The following is a 17,915-nucleotide window of genomic DNA, read 5'->3' on the forward strand; positions in this document are numbered from 1 at the left end:
TTTCATCGGTTAATGTATTTAACTGTTAAGTGTTGTCTTTTGTTTTGTTTTTAGTCTTCCTCGACATTTGCTGCCTTTTATTTTCCCCGTCCCAACTCTTTTGAGACGTGTTGTTTTTACGTATTCATGAATATCCCCCAAAGCAATATTTTTTGTCGGTTTCGATGGCTGATATATTTCTTTGTGCTGTTCTCCATCTAATGTAAGAATCAGACATTTTGAAAATGGCAGTATTTTGTTATTATTCACAATTTACCTGTGTCCCAACTTCTATGGAGTTGGGGTTTGTACATAAATGCAAAAAAGTTATGCTGGTCTGAAGCCTATTCAGGGGTACCGTGGTACACACACACACACACACACACACACACACACACACACACATACACACATACACACATACACACATACACACATACACACATACACACACACACACACACACACACACACACCCACCAGTGTTTCCTGCAGAACACATGTTAGTCCAGGCGGGTGGGTGGGGTTACCTGGCACCGACACATACGACTGTCAAGAATGGAAAGGCTATGTTGTACAGAAATTACATTTCCAGTACAATATCTTTCATATTTCAGGGATTAAGTCAAGGTGGAAGGTGTTTGTTGTCCAGGTGACCGCATTAGCTACAACATTCTGGGAGAAACCCTACACAAACACACACAGGGCAGTCATGGATAAGTGGTTAGGGCGTCAGACTTGCAGCCCAAAGATTGCCGGTTCCACTCTAGACCCACCAGGTTGGTGGGGGGAGTAATTAACCAGTGCCCTCCCCCATGCTCCTCTATGACTGAGGTACCCTGACCATGGTACCCTCCTGCCACACTGCTACCTTGGGGCGCCATTGGGGGCTGCCCCCTTGCACAGGTGAAGCACAAAATGCAATTTCGTTGTGTGCAGTCTGCAGTGAACACTTGTGTACTGTGGAGTGCTGTGTCACAATGGCAATGGGAGTTGGAGTTTCCCTGATGGGCTTTCAGGCTTTCACACGCACATACAGACAGAATAGACTTTATAAAAATAGGGGATAGCACAGGTTTAATAGTTAACATACTGTAACTCCATACATAAGTTAGTAACAGCTATCCAATATATGCTTTTACGTTTCCTGTGAATATCAAATAAGAATTTACCAATATTATCGGGACAAATAATGTTTGGGTTTTTTGAAATATGGGGGGCGGGTGGGGTCGCATCAAAACTCTTAGGTGCAAAGGGTCGGGGTCCCGGTAGTAAGAGTTTGGGAAGCACTGCTATACAGTACATCGTACAAATATTGTCCTATTTGTTCACACACGCAGACATTTTCCCCTGTGTCATGGCTTCCCTCTCATCCTTGCTTGTCCCTGCTTTACCATCTGCATGTGTCTTGCGATGCATCTTCTTCTCATCTTTTAATTTCCTTCATTTTGCGCTTTGCTCTCAGCCATGTCTCCATCAAATCTGCGGCTACGGTCAAGGCCCTTTTCACTGATCTGTAAGTCACCCAAAGCAGAAGAGTAGAGTAGTTAGCCTACTTTATTAGTGTAGAGTAGAATTACAGAAGTGTAGAGCAGTTACTTTATTAGTGTAGAGTAGAATTACAGAAGAGTAGAGTAACGTAAAGTGATGGTTCGGAGTAGATTCACCTTAATGCCATTTGAACCGTGACATCCATCCAGTAGTCCACCCAAAGTAGTCCACTTCAGAAGTGTGTGTATGTTTGTGAGTATCTTAGTGTGTGTGTGTGTGTGTGTGTGTGTGTGTGTGTGTGTGTCTGTGTCTGTGTGTCTGTGTCTGTGTCTGTGTCTGTGTCTGTGTCTGTGTCTGTGTGCCTGTGTTGGTGGTCCCCTCTCCACTGTAGTCCGTCTAATCAGGGCAGCCCACTCCTGTGCCAGCTCCTCGGCATTTCCTTTCTCAAACAGGAAGTAGGATTTCTGTGTAGCTTGCTGTAGCCTACTGACTACCGGCTGGAGAGAATTCTCTCTTCTCTCCACACCCAGAGTGCATCTTAATATGGGACCTTGGATCCTCCACTTGCCTCCTCCACTCGCTTCTCGTCATGATGACATCACTGACAACAGCATTATATTTCAATATCTTGCAAAAGCTCAATTGTAGAGTCTTTTTCTCGTTTGCAATTGTTATGGTGAATGAAAAACAGTCCCTCAAAAGTTGTTGTGGCTAGGCTGACAGCTGGGAAACTTTATCGTTTTCTCCACGGAGGAGGGGCCAGGAGGCGGGGCGAGGAGACAAGCGCATGTGGAGGAGGCAAGGTCACATATTGGGATGCACCCCCAAGCTCCTTAATACCTTCCCACCCTTTCCTGATCACATGCCTCACATGCCTCCCAATATCCCCAACATCCTCCTCTCTCAGACATGCTTAGCCACACAGGCACAGGTCCTGCTCCTTCATTCTCTCTCTCTCTCTCTCTCTCTCTCTCTCTCTCTCTCTCTCTCTCTCTCTCTCTCTCTCTCTCTCTCTCTCTCTCTCTCTCTCTCTCTCTCTCTCTCTCACCCCCTGCATATGTGTTTACACATATAGGTGTGTTGTGTAATATTTTTAGTAGTTTATTTCCAGAATTCATGCTGCCCATTCACAAATGTTACCTTTTTCATGAATACCTACCACCACCATCAAATTCCAAGTATTCATTATGATCGGGAAAATTGCATTTTTCATACATGAAAAGGTCAATCTTCTCCATGTCATTTGGAATTTCCAGAAATAAGACTTTTTTTTAGCTCACTGTACTTTGGTCATACTAATAACTATTAGTTTATTATTTAGAATATATTCATGAAAAAAAATCTAATTTGGCAATAGGCAGCACAGTTTGAATGAGCAACGTAGTTGAAATACCTACTCAGGCCACCATCCCACACAGTGCAGCGTAAACAAAGCTTTGGCAATAAAGTCTCACTTTCTGCTGTGTCACACATTCATTTCACTCCTCTTTTCCCATTGCATTGAAAAAAGGAAGTCAATGAATTTCCTTCATTTCCTTTGGGATAAGCGGTCACTACGGGTATCTCACTGTAGTCAGCACATTTCATTTAAGTCATACTTCATTGCTGCTATAGTATTTTTTTCTATGTAACTATTTACATACAGTACATCTCCATCTCTTTGTCTGTCTGTCTGTCTGTCTGTCTCTCTCTCTCTCTCTCTCTCTCTCTCTCTCTCTCTCTCTCTCTCTCTCTCTCTCTCTCTCTCTGTCTCACTCCGTCTCTCTCTTTCTCTCTCTCTCCTTCTTTCTCTTTCTCTCGCACTCTCCACACTCTGTGTCTCTTCTGTCACATGTACATGTACATGTACACACACACACACTCACTCACTCGCTCGCTCGCTCGCTCACTCACTCGCTCGCTCGCTCACTCACTCACTCACTCGCTCGCTCGCTCGCTCACTCACTCGCTCGCTCGCTCACTCACTTTCCGATGTTCATTAGCAGCAGTTGCCACGAGAGCACAGCAGCAGCAGAAGTAGCAGTTGTTGTGCACCAGCAGCCCCACAGTGGGAGTGGAGAAGGAGAAGGAGAGCTGCTGAGCTGTGTTTGCTAATTTTGTTGACACAGCGTGCAGTCGAGCATAAACGGCTGGCTTGCGCAAGTAGTGAGCAGTAGAGGCAGAAAGGTCATTCTTTAAACGCCTGGCTGTCACGGCTACTGGAACATGTCATAGTGACGCTCTGAGGGAGGAAATGGCGAATGCAGCAACGAGGGCGAGAGAGGAGCAGGAGGACTTTTTGTACCGGTCATGCTTCAGTCTTCATCTGTCGGTCAAAGACACTTGAGCATACCTTAGTAGCCTGTGGAACAAGGAAGTAATATGTGCTGCTTTTAACCCTTTGAGGAGTACCACCACAAATACGTGATGTCACGACTACTCTGGGAGATTTTTAACACGGGGCTCTATGGGAGCTGTAGAATGTTTGGGTAAAATTCTAGAAGAACTGGGGAAAAACTTCTACTCCTCAAAAACAAGTGGAGAAAGTGGAGCTTTAAGTTCTGAATATTCTTTGCTAAAGCCCGTGGAACAAACTTTAGCAGAAAACATACCTTACTTGGTAGCTGAGAGAATAAAATGAGGAGGAAAATGGAAAAAATGGACATCGGTATGAGTGGCGAAGGAGCTATATTTATTTGTTCTGAACGGTTGCCTGCCATGCAAATATTTCCTGGGTTTTACTGAGTTCAACAGTTCTATTTTGCATGAAGCTATCATAAGGGAGGAAGGATGAGCTTCAATGCTTTTCCAGGCCCAGATAGGACAGGGCCCCAATAATTGAATATTTTCCGGGGCCCTGAAGCAAAAAAAGACTGTATACCTGTACTGTACACACATAGATCGTCCTACCGTATACACTGTATGTATAGTGTATGGTATTTGCTGACACAGCCCGGCATTGGAATATTGTATTGCGTTGGCCAACCTTCCTTGGCTGCTCTGTTTCTCTCCCCTCCTCCTCCTACAAAATTACAATTCCGTTTAATGCAATAGAAATGGAAAAGTTGTATTTAGTTTGAAGCGCACAGGGGTTATTCACCAATAAATGGTGTGTATATGTACTAAGAGTTGTATTAGTTGTTTGTAAGTGTGTTAATTTCTTGAGTGAAGGGTGATTCTCATGAGCTGTTTCTGTGTGTTTTCAGTCTGGTGTCTCTGGAGGAGGACAGCCAAGGAGACAATGTACCTGACAATGGTAGGCACGCCCTTTAGCCTCAAGGCAGTGTGTGTGTGTGTGTGTGTGACTGTGCTGTGTGTGTGTGTGTGTGTGCGCGTGTGTGCGCGTGTGTGCGCGCGTGTGTGCGCGCGTGTGTGCGCGTGTGTGTGCTGTGTGTGCTGTGTGTGCATGCGTGCGCTTATGTGTGTGTGTGTGTGAGCGTGCTGTGTGTGTGTGTGTGTGTGTGTGTATGAGCGTGCTGTGTGTGTGTGTGTGTGTGTATGAGCGTGCTGTGTGTGTGTGTGTGTGTGTATGAGCGTGCTGTGTGTGCGTGTGTGCGAGCGTGCTGTGTGGGTGTGCAGGTGCATGTATGCAGGTTTGTGTAAGATGATGTCAACGGAAACCTGTCTTTTGAGGGGTCTTGAAAAAGTCTTGCATTAACATGTATGCAACACAGTCTCTGAGGTCAAATTTCTCTGAACATGTAAACTAAGTAAATGGATAAACTTGCCCCTCGTACTACACACACTTCCAGACTTCTGTTTAACAAAGTCGTTGTGTAACACAGTACACCCATCTAAGCTTGCAGAAATGATTTGCAGCGCTGTTCTAGCAGGAGTAACCGTATTCCTTATAAAAGCAATAATGGCCGATGAGGTGTCCCGATATCAAGGGAAATATTGGACGAGGCGGAAGCGTTCTAACAGCCCAGTGGCGCAGCCACACATTATACTGTAGTTGTCCCGTTCTCAGGGAATAATGGACACCTGGTCAGCCAATCAGAAGGCGTTCTGTCTGCTCACTGGGGCTAGAGCCATACAGAGAACAGAGTCAGGTGATCTCCGCTGTGTCCTAGGGCCGACTTCCTCATTAGCAAAATTATCTGTTTTAGCTTCTCAGTACTGCTCAGCGTTGCGAAAGTTAGTTCCTAGTAGTGGGCGTAGCACACAGTATGCAATGCGATGCAATGCAGGGAATATGACAAGACTTGCTGTTCGTAGTAATAACTTCAGATAAACATCACAGGTGCTAAAAGTGTTGTGATTATCACCACCGAGACAGTTGATAGTTTACATATTTGTGGTGATTACCCCGCAGTATAGTTCGTTAGTCCTTATTTTTGGCTGTTAATGTGGTGGTTCTATGTTGAGTCTATGGGAAGACAGCTGCTTTAGGCACTCCCTTATCTCGCTGAAAGGCGGGGCTGCAATTTAATTCCTGGTCCTCCAATCGCGTAACTCTGTTCTCTGTATGGCTCTGACTGGGGCTATTCCTTTGAGATGGGCCATGACCAATAGGATGTTAATGTTGCACAAACCCTAATCCTGACTCTAACCTCTGGGGGGCGCCACTGCAGTGCATTTTAATGTCTTGGTAGCTCAGCACAAAGTGTAACTCATGGGGTGCATTCCAATATGCTTCCTTGCGTCCTCCACTTGTGCTTGTGGCCTCGCCCCGCCTTCTGGCCCCTCCTCCGTGGAGAAAACAATAAAGCTTCCCCGCTGGCAGCGTAGCCAAAATAATTTTTGGGGGACTATTCTTCAAGCACAAGTGGAGGACGCAAGGTCGTATATTGGAATGCACACAGGGATGGCAGCCCCTTAATGCACGCCGTACCATCTGAGGCACGCTGTAATAGTCATTGAAAGGTTAAGTAGACATAACACAAGGCCTTTAGTAATGCACTACGACTCGGTCATTGGCACTCTGGTAACAACACATTTATAACGCTGTGTTTTAACAAGTGAAACTCAGGCCAGGGAGCCAAATTGGTCCGCAGAGTCAGTTTATTCAGCCTTTAGAGGGTTGCAAGTTCAAGTCTCACACTCTCCAGTAGGATGAATGTGGATTCTTGACCCTTCCTACAATTTCATCCATGGCTGCCGGGTCCTTGAGCAAGGCATCTATCTAACCACACATCTCTTCAGGGACTGTAATTTATACCCTGCAATATCTGTACGTCACTTTGAATAAAACTCTCAGCTTAATGTAATGTAATGTGAATTTCCTCCTCAGTGTCCACCCGGGCCATGGACGGTCAGAGTCGGGGCAGTGACAGTGGCAGCCTGGATTCTGGTGAGCCTTTTCAATTCTTTTCTTTTCTTTTTTTAATTTTTTTTTTGTCTTTTCCGACTTTAGGATAGTGTGAGAGGTGGACAGGAAGTGAATTGGGAGAGAGATGGGGAGGGTTTGGCAAAGGACCCGGACCGGGAATCGAACCCGGGTCAGCCGCATGGCAGGCGAGTGCCCTACCGGTTGGCCACGGCAGGGTCCTTTTCAATTCTTTTCAATCTTTGACAGTTACTTTGTGAACACATTTCTTGTGACACCGATGGCTTTGTGACAGTGCATTTGATAGTTCTGCAATTTTAAGACAGCCACATCCATCTGGAAGACTTCAACATTGTTTATAGATATAGTTATTTTCCCCGAGCAGAACAAAGTTGCCTAATAATTATGCGCACCTGATATAGGACGTTGGGGTCATGTGATCACACCCTCTCTTATGATACAAATGTGCATGAAATGGAATGGCTAAATCCAATGGGTTTTCATTTTCATACATGTTGGTGTGCGAAAATATGCATGAAATGGACATTATGTTCAAAAAACTTTGTTTGCCCAATAATATACTGTGATACTGTGATGACGTTGACACTGTGGGGTGGAATCAAGTCAAGTCAAGTCAGCTTTTATTATCACTTTCATCATATGCACAAGTCATACAAGGAAAATGAAATTACATTTTCTCATTGCACTGTCTATGGAACAAAACGATTAAACTCCAAACAATTGAACTTGGAGCGTGCTCGTAACCCAGTGAACATGTTGGACACAGCCTGTTCAGTTTTATGTACTGTTTGTCATGGCATTAAGCCTACAGATAGATTAATCTCATTGACCCATTGACCCATATCTATAGACTGCACAGCTCAGATTAACATATCATTAGAGGCTGCCTGGTTGCCATTGTTGTTTTCTTTGTCTGGTACATGTGTTTGAATACACTGTATGCTTACTGTATGTCTTGTGATATTGTCTGTGTATCAATGTATTAACACTTTCACCCAATGGTGTGTTGGTGTGTGCGCGTGTCTGTGCGCGACATGTGTAAGAATGTGTGTGTGTGTGTGTGTGTGTGTGTGTGTGTGTGTGTGTGTGTGTGTGTGTGTGTGTGTGTGTGTGTGTGTGTGTGTGTGTGTGTGTGTGTGTGTGTGTGTGTGTGTGTGTGTGTGTGTGTGTGTCATACACATAATCATCTAACAAATACTGTATATGCGTTTTCTTTTGCTTGTGTGCGTGTGTGTGTGTGTGTGTGTGTGTGTGTGTGTGTGTGTGTCATACACATTGTCATTTCACAAATACTGTGTGTGTGTGTGTGTGTGTGTGTGTGTGTGTGTGTGTGTGTGTGTGTGTGTGTGTGTGTGTGTGTGTGTGTGTGTGTGTGTGTGTGTGTGTGTGTGTGTGTGTGTGTGTGTGTGTGTGTGTGTGTGTGTGTGTGTGTGTACTCATGTTAACCTCGCCCCCCTCCCCCCTCAGCCCTGTTTGAGCTGTCGGGCCCCTTTAGTCCCTCCACCGCTACAGACGACGACCTCTTGCTCATGACCCCCGACCCTGATCTTGCCCTCACGCCGACCCCCGACGGCGCTATTCCCCCCATCCTACCCCCACCACTGCCCTCCTCCTCCTCCACCACCACCACCACTGATGCCTCCTGGGGGTTGAGTGCTCCGCCAGGGACTTGGCCGGGAACCTCCCCCACCTCGCAGCAGCCCGACTGGGGTACAGACTCTGCACTGCCTCCCTCGCTTCCCTTCCCTTCCCTTCCCTTCATCCTCCTCCAAAACCTCCTTTTTGATCCAGGCTTGGCTGCTTTTGGCGTAGCGCTAACCTCCTTAGCATTGCACTGCCATGTTCAAAATCGGTACTGCTGTCTCGCTGCCTTTCTCCACAGTTGTTTGCCTTCCTCTTGGCTATTTAACATGTCACCAACGTTTGACTTAAGACTTAAGCGTCACATTATTGTAGGCTTTCACTTTTGCTATGAAACTAGCCTAACTCTAATTATACATGGGTTCTACATTTTTGTTTTCCCCTGGCTGCGCGAACCTAGCTGCGCACACCTCAACCTCTGATTGTTGGAAACCGCTGTCGATCAAAATAGCTCCCATGGTTGGCTGCCAGTGTCTTGCCTCTCCTCACAACATCATGTTTACACTGTGAACATGTTTACACTGTGAACCCATGTATACTATCTTACCAGCCTAACTAACGCTGTGATGATAAACTCTTGCCTTAACATCTGACAGTATGATTTTACTTCTTTATCTGGTGATTTCTGTGGCTGGTTTTCACTCTGTGCTACTTTCTCCAGCTCTTTGCTTTTGCCGCATCTGTTCCTCATAGAGCTGTATGTGCAGTATGTAAATCAAACACACACATGCAGACGCAGCAAACGGTTATTTAATTACTTGGTCAATTATAATTTGTTGTATTGATCGTTTTTTGTCAGGTACCATGTAGAGTTTTTAACATTAATGTATACAGATCAATGCAGCATGCATGCAGATCAAATCATCTTAAGTGCTTTCTACACGGTCTCTGCACATTCCACATGCATTGGTATCCATGCAGAAAATGGAATATAAGAAAATGAGCAGACGAGAAAAGCTGGAGCACGCTGCAGCTAGCCTGGTTTTACCAGACCACATTAATTACTTGGTAATTTATTTTTGATCTGGGTCCTTGATGCCCTGGAGCGCTTGGATGGGAGGAGTAAGTGCAGTTCTGGGGTAAATTTCTCAAAACGATAGTTGCTGCTAACTACGTTAGTTACTTTTTTGGTTGCAATGCAATTTCTCATTGACAACTACCCATGTTTCTAACGGGCTAACAACTACGCTGTCGAGAAATGCACCCCTGGTTTGAAATGAGTGAACTGACATCACTGACAGTCGACGTTCATGACATGTTATTATGCGCCCAAGTGCATTCACTTATTGGACGGCGATGTGGTGGACGACTAAACCAGAGATACTCTAGACAGAGATCCGTTAAAACCTGCCCATCCAATGCAAAGGAGTGTGCTTGTCCCTCCTCCTTCTTTTTCTCTTTTCATGGTGTTTGCACAAGACGTGCGCTGCCGCCATCTACAGCTCTAAGGGGACTCCATTTATTCTCAAAATCAAGACTCCAAAGGTCTCCTAATCGAAGGTCTCCTAAAGGGGCGTTCACCCGACGTAAAGTGTATACCGGAAAAGAACCCGCCTGATTGATCTCACACTCATATACGATTCTCTGACTAAACCCTCCCCAGAGAAGCGTAATGAGAACATTCGTGAAGTCAGTAAGTCAGGCTACACTGCAGCTCAAAGTTTTTACTATTTATTAGGTGCGGACACCTGACTCTGAATACTTAAGACTTTGAGCTGCAGTGTGCCACAGCTTTTTTACGTCTTCGAGTGACATTTGTTCCACTGTGATGCACCTGCAAGCTGATGGATGATGCATCTCTTCCCTGCATACACAGGCGGTGTGCTCTCTGATGGTGGCACTCAGGGCTACATACCTCTTTCCCTTGGTGACTGCTGACTGACTTCTCTGCTACTAACTGGCCACACCTTCAGTTTTTTTCCTCCTCTCGGTGCTCTCTCTCAGTTGCTCGTGCTTCCTACAATGTGTCCCCGTGATCCAGAACTGTTCCTTTGCTACTCTGAGTTGTGTTAGCTGTTTGCTTTTTGCCATACTGTAGCATAGACCTGATGTATGCTATTGGTTAGTTTGCTGTTTTTGTCCTCGCCCCCCTACTCTCTCTCTCTCTCTCTCTGTCTGTCTTTAACGGTTTTGTCCTCACCCCACTCTCTTTCTCTCTCTCTCTCTCTCTCTCTCGCTCGCTCGCTCTCTCTCTCTCTCTCTCTCTCTTTGTCTCTCTTTCTGTCTTTCTCCTTCTGGGAACTTATAATTCCACCAATTCCTCCTCGTCCTCCTTCTCTTTTTCCCTCTCTCCATGTCTATCCTCATTCCATGTTATTTGGTACACCTTTATTTCTTTTTCATTCTTTTGCTGCTTTCCCCCATTCTCATTTCGCTCACCTGTTCCTCGTCCCCCTCCTCCTTTTCTTTTTTCCTGCTTTTTGTCTCTCACTTCTGTTTTTTGCTGCATTGCATCTATATATCCTTCCCTCCTCCTCCTCCTCCTCCTCCCCCTCCTGCTCCTCCTCTTCTTCTTCTATTTCCATCACCCCTCCCTCCCTCTCTCTCTCTCTTCTTTTCTCTTTTCTTCCCTTCTCTTCTGTTCTTTTCTCTTCTCTTCTCTTCTCTTCTCTTCTCTTCTCTTCTCTTCTCTTCTCTTCTCTTCTCTTCTCTTCTCCAGCTGCAGGAATGAGGGAGCTCCTCTTTGACCTGCCGCAACAGCATCCGTCCACCAAGGCCTCTCCAGGAGCAACAGCAGGAGGTAAGAGGACACGAAATGAGACGAAGAACAGATGATATAAGAGACGAGATGAGATGAGCCTTTATTGTCTTGCGCCAATGCAAGATTCAAAATCCAAGATTCTTTTTATTCGTCCTGAGGGAAATGAAATTGAGTTATATTGTGTTTTTGACTAACTTTTGACTGTCCCCCAAAATGTACTGTGGATGCCTATACAATAGACTGTAATGCAGTGGGTAAAGCCCAAGACCAATTTCCCCCTGGGGACAATAAAGTACACTCTAACATATGATGTGGTATCTAAAACGCAGAAGAACACTGCTTAAGGTTAGATTTAGAGTGTACTTTATTGTCCCCAGAGGGAAATTTGTCTTGGGCTTCACTACATTACATGCAATACTCACGTAGCCAGCATACAACATAACATAATCATAAAAAAATTGGAAACATAAAACTGCACTGTATTTATATGACATGTCTAGGTAAGGTCTTGGTAGAAGATTTTCCTCAAGACTCATCCATCAAAAATCCATCCATAATTCCAGGTGCAGGGGAAGAAGAGGAGGACAGAGGAGACATGTCCTTCCTCCGTGACCTCCTCAGCCCCGGCGCCTCCTCCAGCGATGAGTTCAGCAGGGAGTGGCAGGACGTCTTCGGCTCCTTCGACGCGCCTCCCCTCTCCTCCTCGTCCGCTGGAGCAGCCTCCCAGACTCTAGGTGGCGCCAGCTCCATTGGTGGTGCTGGCTCCACTGCTGGTGCAGCTCCTTCCTCACCATCACAGCCCCCAAGCCCCACTGGCTTCCTGCCCTCTCAGCTGTTGGACCACAGCCTCAGCTCCACAGGTGGGTTTTTAGTTCAGGCGGAAAGAATCGCCATGTCCCACGCCTATTCGTTCAGGTCAGCATAAAATGTGTAAAATAGAAAGAAAAATGTCTGCACACTTAAATACTATTTTTGTTATTTTTATTAACCCCTTAAGACACAGCTTTATACATTTGTTGTTACCAGTATGGTAATGACCAAGTCGTGGTGCATTACTAAAGGGCCTGTGTTGTGTCATAGTATTGTAGTGCTATGGTAGTGACATTTCAATGACTATTACAGCGTGCCACTGTAGGTACGGTGTGCATTAAGTGGCTACGCCAAGCTTTCGGTCTACTGACCTTCCTCCAAGTTCAGTTCAGCAAAAGAAATTTGGTTGTTCAGTTCACTCGTTCATTCTGATGATGTCACGCCACAGTGTAAGAGCAGTGGGTGAATGTTGACCGAACTAGTTCAGTGAACGAGAGGAGGTGGGAAGGAGAAGCCCATTCCTAGTCTGCCTGTGTGCCTCTCTTGTCCAAACCTATCAACTGAAACTGCAACCATTAAAAAAGAAAAGCATCCTCAATTACAAGTTACATCAACAACTAAAAACATGCCTTTGTCGCCGCCACGTTAACTTGTTTATTCGTGGTCATGGGCTAGCTGATTGGCTACTCGTTCGCGAACTGACTGTCCTCGTTAGCGAGCTGTGATCTGCGTATTGCTGAGTGAGCTGAGCTTTAAACTATAAATGAAAGACCTGGCATGTGTCGAAGCTCTGATGTCATTTTAAGAAATAAAGTGGCACTCCTTTGCTCAGATCAAAATGCTAGTTGGACGACCGCCCTGTTGCTACTGAACAGAGACTGCTGATTTGCTAATGAACGAACTGAACGTCTGAGAACCTGACGTCACATGCATCCTGTAAAAGTACGGGCTTGAATAATCTCTATTGATTCTCTATTGTCGGTTTCTTCTTCCCGTGTTGTAGGCTGGGTGACTCCGCCCATGTTCCAAGTCCCTCCTCTGCAGCCGCCGCCCACCACAGGCCAAGCTCCGCCCCCACAGAGCAGCCCCAGGGCTGCAGCCGGAGGTACGTGCATTAACCGACTTCAGTCACTTCAGAAATTTGAAGTGAAGCACGGCTTGAAGCAAATTGACTTCCCAGTTTCAGCCTTTATGGGCTTTTACGCTTTTGTCACCACATGCTTATATTGAAAGAAATTACAAATGGGATACGATTTGTTAGATAATAGTCAATAATCGAGTTTGCTCCCTCTCTCTCTCTCTCTCTCTCTCTCTCTCTCTCTCTCTCTCTCTACGTATCTGTAGCTCCCAAAGGTGCTGCGAGGGACATGTCTGCGTGGTTTAACCTCTTTGCTGATCTGGACCCTCTGTCCAACCCTGACGCCATTGGGCGCTCTGATGAAGAACTCATGAATGCTTGAGGTGCGTGTGTTGTGTTTGTCTGTCTGTATGCACATGCATACGCACACGTATACATACAATACGTGCATGCATGCCTGTTTGTGCATGTACATTGTGGTTTTCATTTTATTCTTTATGCAATAGAGCATGTTTTTTTGAGCCTCTGCTCATTTTGTCTGTCATCGTTTCCGTAGGCGTGGAAGAGAGGAGTTCTGTCTGCACTCTAGAAGCCGTCTGCACTCTAGGACCTGTTGGAATCCGATGCTGTCTGAGCCTATGAGAATGACGTGAAGTGAAGCACAGCCTTGTGCATGTATGGTCACACGTGTGTGTGTGTGCGTGTGTGTGTGTGCGTGTGTGTGTGTGCGTGCGGGTGTGTGTGTGTGTGTGTGTGCGCGCACGGATCCCTTCTGTTTGTGAATAGACACTGGAATGTCTGTCTGTCCATATCTTTGAAGGTTGTGTCTGTGTACAGTCAGACCACAATGTTGGCTGTTCACAAACGTACAAACCAAGACACAGAAGAAGTCTAATCATGAATGACTCACAGTTTGATGCCACTCTGAGGTCAATCGCTTTCTTTCTCTCTCTCTCGATCACACACACACACACACACACACACACACACACACACACACACACACGCAGACACACACACACACACGGACACTCACTGCCTCTGTCTTTTCTCCCTTTCTCTGAATCAGTGTGTGTGTGTGTGTGTGTGTCTTTGTGCGTTTGTATACTATTCTCACTATGTGCACTCCAAAAATAATAACACACGTCAAGGAGCATTAACACTAACAGACAGATCAGTATGTATTTATCACTATTCAAATCAAAGTCATATTTATTCCTTGTTGCCTACACGTAGCTAGATATAGAGGGGAAAAAACATGAAAACAACAAATGATTTATGTTTTGTAAGACGAGCACTTTTTTGACTGGACGGGCAAAGTGCTGGATTTCACTTCTTCTCCTAGGTAACCGAGTGATTGCTATTCTTAAAGAGAATTGAGGCAAGCGAGTGGATTATCGCAATATTTCCTAGTCAACCACCCCACCGCAACTTGAAAAATTATACTAATTGAGCTCCCCTAAACCAAGGGATAATGCCTTTTTCATGGTTTAAGATTTTTTTTGGAACAGAAATGGACGGTCTTTGTTGGTTAGAGATGTGTTTACGCTATGTTTTGTGTGTGTGTGTGTGTGTGGTGATGAACTTGTATGATGTGTTCAGAAAGTCTGTTGTCAGTGATAATGTATCATACTTGTATGATATTGCAAATAACACTCCTCCCCAAAGCAGGTTGAGTGTCTTAAAATTGGATGTATTTTCTAAGAGATATGCAAGAGACGAAGATGAGTGGCCAGTGAAGTGTGTGTGTGTGCAGTGAAAACATTTACATTTTGGCTTCAGAGAAAAGCCTGGTCTGTTTGAAGCCGGATCTGAAGGAGACTGTAATTACACGTACAGTACATGTATACTGGTCTAATCACTATATTTACCACTGGTAAATTTAAGGGTCCTAAATGCATCCACCTGTACAATATATTCCTTAGTTAGTCCAACAGATATATCCTATGCCCTCAACAGATGTTCGGGTCAGTGTTGAAGGCATTCTATGGTTCTGGTCTAGACTCTGGTGAGGGTCATCTGTCAGTGCAGTTTGTTTGTTATGCAGCGTGGCATATCGAAATGAGAAACGAGTATATCCTGTCCTGTGCCGTCACAACGGAAATCCACAGAGATGTCAGAGGGCATGTGTTGCAAAGGTGTCAGTGTCTGGGTTCAAAAGTAAAAAAAAAAAAGTAAAAAAACCCAACCCTGCCACAGTTTCAATCTAACACATGTGGCTTCATTGAGTTAACTGTTCTACCTGTCTCAAGTACCCATAATCTTCAGATAATTTACGTCCTAAAGCCGGATTGAACACCTCTTGTAGAAATGCACAGAGGGATGTCGGGGTGGTCTGCAATGTATTGTGTATGGCAAGGATGCCCAACATTTTCCAACTTGGGGCATGCTTGAAATGTTCACAAATGTTCGGGACCCACCTCTTGCCCAATAAACAATGCAACTGAACGAAATAGTCCACAGCAACACCACAACAAATATGCTGTGAAGAGGATTTCAGGGCTTGGAATACCTTCGCAGCCCTCCAGTTGGCCTTAGCCCAGTTTTAGAACCACTTGGGTATGGCATTGGGCACAATCGTGATGAAGCAGCGCTGCTTTTGTTAGGCAGTGGGCATGCACACTTTGCCAGTTTGATGCATTCTGGTGAGAATTTTCTAACCATAATGCATCAAACTGGCAAAGAGTGCATGCCCACTGCCTAGCAAAAGCAGCACTGCTTCATCACGATCGTGCCCGTTGTTCTCTGACTGCTCTTTGTCTGTAGACTCTGGTGAGTCTGGGCCTCATGCCACTCCTGCCTCATGGTTATGTGTGGGGAACGTAACGTAACTGGACTCTTTCAGACAGTGATGCTTGTTGTCTCCATGTCTCCTCTCCATACTTGCTGTTCTGTTGATATGGGCTGCTTTAGTCGAGATGTGGTGCTACCAATTTTACTGCCCTACAAAAGGCAAAGTGCAGTAACTACGCCAACATAGAAACGGAAACGTAGAAAAATGCCTTCAAAGCCTTGGTATTAGGTTGGATATTGTACTTGTAAATACTGCAAATTCGACACAGGAATATCTCTTAAACGGGACACATTTGGACCATACGTCTTTGTCACAAGAGAGATGAGATGTAATGAAGACCATTTTCAGTCTACAGTAAATTCAATTTTGACAAAATACATGTATGTAAATACTGCATTTTGCCTTTGTAGGGCAGCATAGACCTTTAACATAGCCTAAACTCAAACCCTATTCCTAACCCTCAATCGCTTGAGGCGCTGTTGTGGTGCACTGTATTTGTAATGGCTTCGTAGCTCTGTTCGACCGACGGGAAGCTGATATTGACACGACACCGGGACACCAAGGAACTAGAACATGCAATACTCCTGCTGCTTGCTGCCTCAGGGGTTGGCAGGGGTACTGACGAAGGGGGCCGAAAGGGTCAGTTGTCCCGGGTCCAGGGAGAGAGGGGGCCCAGAATTGGGTTACCACCATATCATTGCATGCATGGCGAGGGGGGCCCTTTCAGGTGATTTTGTCCTGGGCCCAGTCTAAGTTGTCAGCGGCCCTGGCTGTTGGTGTTAGTTTGTTAAGTAAGATCATGTTACCCACAATGCAGTGTCATCTGTCTGCATCTTTGCACACAGCCAGGGACCGATTATGATTCCATGGGCCCCTGGGCCAGAGAACAAGAAAGCAACTGTAACGCAGAGGTTTGGGCTTAAGGGCCCCCTTGGGTCTTGGTCCCCTGGGCCTGGTAGGACTGTGCAGTAATACGTCCTTGCAGAAAGCAAGCATAAAGCAAGGAGCAAGCAGTAAGAGAGTAAGCAAGCAGATTTAACTGGAATGGGTGCACACACAGTAGTGTCTGTCCTCACACTGGCTTACCATAGTATGTCCACAGATACACGCACCAGCTTCAGGTCATTATTGGAGAGGTCAGAATTGTAGAATATTGAAATGCATACACTCGAAAAATGTACAAACAGAAGGCAATGACCAACGTTTTCATTTTGCCTTTCATTTTGCACCTACAGGTATGTCCACAGAAGTGGCAGTGTTCACAAAAGAGAACTTAATGTAAGGGAATAAAGATTCAAAGGTTTTTTTGTTTTTTCTTTCTTTTTTCTTTACTTTTTAATAATTCTGAGACCGCTCTTTTCTGTTGCAAAGTACTACTTTTGGGGAAGTCATTGTGTACTTGGAGCAACATGTTATTGTGTACATACTGGTTTCAATACAGCTTTATTCACTGCCTACTCTAGCAAATATCACTTCAATAAATAATAAAATATATATATGTGTCATGCCACCACTATATTCTCTAGCCTGGTTCTTACCGACGGTGTGTGTGTGTGTACACAAACTACCATCTGGTAGCACTGCTGTTAACATGCTCTTCTCAAGTCAGAACATAAATGGTGCATTTATTACAACTCTCCTACAAAAACATGTTCTGTTCATCTCTTAAGAGTCGATATAGTCTCTAATAGTCTCTATAATCTGTCCTGTGACTCATTAATGCGAGCGGCCGTTGATATTTAAGCAATAAATGCTTCGCTTATTTTCTACTCGAGAGGAGCATGTTAATGGCAGCGCTACCAGACGGTAGTGTGTGTAGCTCCGCTCCACCAGGGGGCTCCGGAGCTACACACACGCACTGTCGGTGAGAACCAGGCCATATACTGTATTCTCATGCTGCTGTACAGAATGTGTTGGTCTATGAAGGGAGAGGAGGTTTTGAATGTAAACAAAATAAACTGGAACTGGATTTGTTTTTGGTCAATACTGTTGTTTAGTCATATTCTATTCTACACCACTCACTGCCTCTGCATGAACTAGACACAATCTTTTTTATTTTTATAATTATTTTGTCTTTTATTTTTTTTGGCTGGAGCATTGTGGGTGAAGTAACTCCCTTTATTTTTTTCTCTCTCCATTTCAGACACTGAAA

General features: G+C 45.1%; 1 protein-coding gene across 3 annotated transcripts in view; it reads left to right on the forward strand.

Moving 5' to 3' along the window:
- Positions 1 to 13,654, forward strand: part of ical1 (islet cell autoantigen 1-like) — a 32,861-nt gene extending 19,207 nt beyond the window's left edge. For 2 of the 3 annotated variants that reach the window (XM_063217480.1, XM_063217479.1), the window contains exons 10-17: positions 4,656 to 4,705; positions 6,683 to 6,742; positions 8,207 to 8,449; positions 11,040 to 11,120; positions 11,645 to 11,941; positions 12,895 to 12,996; positions 13,236 to 13,352; positions 13,526 to 13,654. In XM_063217480.1, coding sequence (XP_063073550.1) covers positions 4,656 to 4,705; positions 6,683 to 6,742; positions 8,207 to 8,449; positions 11,040 to 11,120; positions 11,645 to 11,941; positions 12,895 to 12,996; positions 13,236 to 13,351 — 949 coding nt within the window. In that variant the 3' untranslated portion in view covers position 13,352; positions 13,526 to 13,654. The remainder of the gene's footprint in view (positions 1 to 4,655; positions 4,706 to 6,682; positions 6,743 to 8,206; positions 8,450 to 11,039; positions 11,121 to 11,644; positions 11,942 to 12,894; positions 12,997 to 13,235; positions 13,353 to 13,525) is intronic. The other variant, XM_063217481.1, reaches the window with a different exon arrangement.
- The last annotated feature ends 4,261 nt before the right edge of the window (positions 13,655 to 17,915 follow it).

The sequence above is a fragment of the Engraulis encrasicolus genome, chromosome 15 (assembly GCF_034702125.1).
Source record: "Engraulis encrasicolus isolate BLACKSEA-1 chromosome 15, IST_EnEncr_1.0, whole genome shotgun sequence".
NCBI classification, from domain to species: Eukaryota; Metazoa; Chordata; class Actinopteri; order Clupeiformes; family Engraulidae; genus Engraulis; species Engraulis encrasicolus.